A 2377-nucleotide genomic window follows, 5' to 3' on the forward strand; every position below is an offset into this window, starting at 1 on the left:
GCTGGACAGAGCTGGAATGTCCTGTAGCTGTCACTTTGCCTCCACCACACCTGCAGGGAGCTAGTGAGAGGCCTGGGGTGGAAATCCAGGTCTCTAACGTGTCCCCTCTTCCTGCACACAGGGTAATATATGCAGCAAGGCCTTCTCCCCCTCTAGCCTGCCTGTCCCCTGCCTCCCCTTCTCCTCCCGCCTTCCCTCTGCCAGGACCCAGCCCTTCTCCCTGTGTCCAGAGGGACCCACCCATGGTTGCACACCGTGATAGTGCCTGGACCCTGCCCGCCTGGTGGCTGCCAAGAACACACATGAAGCACAAGGGACCAACCGTGCAGGCCGAATACTCAGATTTTATTGGAAGTCTGCAGGGTAGTCCCATGGCTCCCACGTGTCGGAGAGTTCAGATTCTGAGTACAAAGTCAAGCCCACGCACCCACCCACACAGGAATCCTTTAAGGATCACGGTGGAGACCCCCACCCTTCCCACAGCCCACTGTGAGCCCCGACCAGACAACCAAGCCCACGCGACGAGCAGCCTTTTGGCTACGGCTCTGCGCGCTCGCGCGCCCATCCAGGCTGACACTCTCTCCTATGAGGATGCACTTTGAGTTCCGCCTTCACAAAAGGCAAATGTGCCCACGGCAGGCACGCCCGCCTGCCAGGCCCACTGGCCCAGCAGCACGGGCCCTGAAGAAAGTCCTCTACATGCAGGGGCCACGAGCCCCCAGTGCCTACAAATGTCATAGAACCCCTGGCAGCGGGGACTTCCCAGAAGTCACTTGCTGAAATGCAAACACAGAACAACCCCATGGGGTCAGACATTTGGCAGAACGTGGGGCCTGATTGTCCTAAATGACAGGACTCTGCGCGAACACTCTCTAAGAACGACCCTCCTGCTGGCCCGCCAGCCCGGAGAGAGCCTTCGGAGGGAAGGGCCTGTCCATGCCTGGGGTGGGACAGACGTTGGGAAGGAAGGCTCTTCCCTACGCGCCAGAAGAACGACTGGCCCTCTGGTCCTGGGGCGGCAGCTGTCACTTCCGGCGGGGTCACCAGGGCCTCCAGAGGCCGCAGGGGGGCTGGCGCGCGGCGGTGTTGGCCTTGGCGGGGGTGGGCACCGGTGCGGGTGCCTTGGGCTCCTTGGTGGGGGCGCCGGGCGGGGCCGGGGGTCGCTGGAAGTGGTAGAGCAGCTTCATTTGCGTGTCGCTAGCCGCGTGCAGCGTCAGGAACTGCACGGCCTCCTGCAGGCACCACGAGTAGCCTTCGCTGTAGTCCTGGTGCAGGTTCTTGGGGCCCGCGGAGGCGGCGGCGAAGGCTGCGGGCAGACGCGGCGGCGGTGAGCGGGGCGGGGCGGGGCGGGGCGCGGCCGGGGGCGGCGGGCGGGCTCACCTTTGCTGTGCTTCAGGTAGCTGACAGCCATCTCCAGGATGTCGGCCTTCTCCAGCTTGGAGTTGGGCTGGTGCCGCGCGAACTCCTGCTCCAGCAGCAGCTTCAGCTGCTCGATGCTGCTGTTGATGCGGTCGCGGCGCATCTTCTCCACCACCGGCTTCCGCAGCTGCGGGAGGAGGGGGCGTCAGAGGGCGGCGGGATAGAGCGCGGGCGCGGGGGCAGCGCGCAAGCCGGCTGCGCACTTACTCGGTTTTTCTCTTTGGGACTGAGCAGCTCCACGGCCACGGTGCTGGGGGCCATGCCTGCGCGGAGAGGCGATGGGCGAGCAGGGAGCGGGCGGGCAGGCGGGCGGCCAGGCGCGTCCGGGCGGCGCGGACCAGCCCCTATATAGGCGCGGGCGGCGGGCTGGCGCCTGGGGCCCGGGCGCCGCGGCCGTTCCCACACTCAGCGGCCAATGGCGGCGCGGGCCGCACAAAGGCGCCGGCCCATTAGCGCACGGTAAATTGCCTGTGAATTGGCGCGGGCACAATGGGCGCTCCCCGAGGAGCAGGTGGGCCGCGCGGCACAATGTTCGGGCTGTGGGAACGCGCTCGCCCTCATTAGCATCCCGGGGCCTGATGCTGGGAGCCCCGCGCCTCAATATGCTGCCTTTTCCCAGGCCGCGGGGAGGGAACAGGGGGGCAGGAAGGAGCCTCTTTCTCTCCGCTCTCCTCGCCCTCCCTAGTAACTCCCTGCTGCTGGCTGGCCAGGGCCACAAGCGCAGATAAGGGAAAGGCTTTAGAATGAAGAAGTGTAGTGGCTTCCAGGGGAAAGGGCATGCCCCCCCCTTACAAGGACCTGCTGTCCCCCAGCGGAGGAGGACCAGTGGAGCCACACTTCTCACAGGCGCCTCCATCTCTACGTGCACAGGTGGAAGAGGGGCCCACGCTCTTAGGATCAAACCTACTGGCTTGTGTGGCAAGTTCCCAGGATGTCACCTGGGACACGTGACTTATCT

General features: G+C 65.3%; 1 protein-coding gene across 1 annotated transcript; it reads right to left on the bottom strand.

The window, feature by feature from the left end:
* Window positions 1–334: 334 nt before the first annotated feature.
* Window positions 335–1886, bottom strand: HES5 (hes family bHLH transcription factor 5). The gene is made up of 3 exons (XM_033115057.1): window positions 1627–1886; window positions 1381–1546; window positions 335–1306 (listed from the first exon to the last, which is right to left on the bottom strand). The coding sequence occupies exons 1-3, from the start codon at window positions 1678–1680 to the stop codon at window positions 1041–1043; spliced, it is 486 nt and encodes a 161-aa protein (XP_032970948.1). The 5' UTR covers window positions 1681–1886; the 3' UTR covers window positions 335–1040.
* Window positions 1887–2377: the final 491 nt, after the last annotated feature.

Source organism: Rhinolophus ferrumequinum, chromosome 9 (genome assembly GCF_004115265.2).
Source record: "Rhinolophus ferrumequinum isolate MPI-CBG mRhiFer1 chromosome 9, mRhiFer1_v1.p, whole genome shotgun sequence".
NCBI lineage: Eukaryota > Metazoa > Chordata > Mammalia > Chiroptera > Rhinolophidae > Rhinolophus > Rhinolophus ferrumequinum.

Excerpts from the sequence above, each read along its gene's own strand:
- HES5 (XM_033115057.1), bottom strand. The coding sequence starts at position 1,680 with ATGGCCCCCAGCACCGTGGCCGTGGAGCTGCTCAGTCCCAAAGAGAAA. Across the intron at positions 1,547-1,626 it reads GTCCCAAAGAGAAAAACCGA|CTGCGGAAGCCGGTGGTGGA; the intron begins GTAAGTGCGCAG and ends CTCCTCCCGCAG. Across the intron at positions 1,307-1,380 it reads CTACCTGAAGCACAGCAAAG|CCTTCGCCGCCGCCTCCGCG; the intron begins GTGAGCCCGCCC and ends GTCTGCCCGCAG.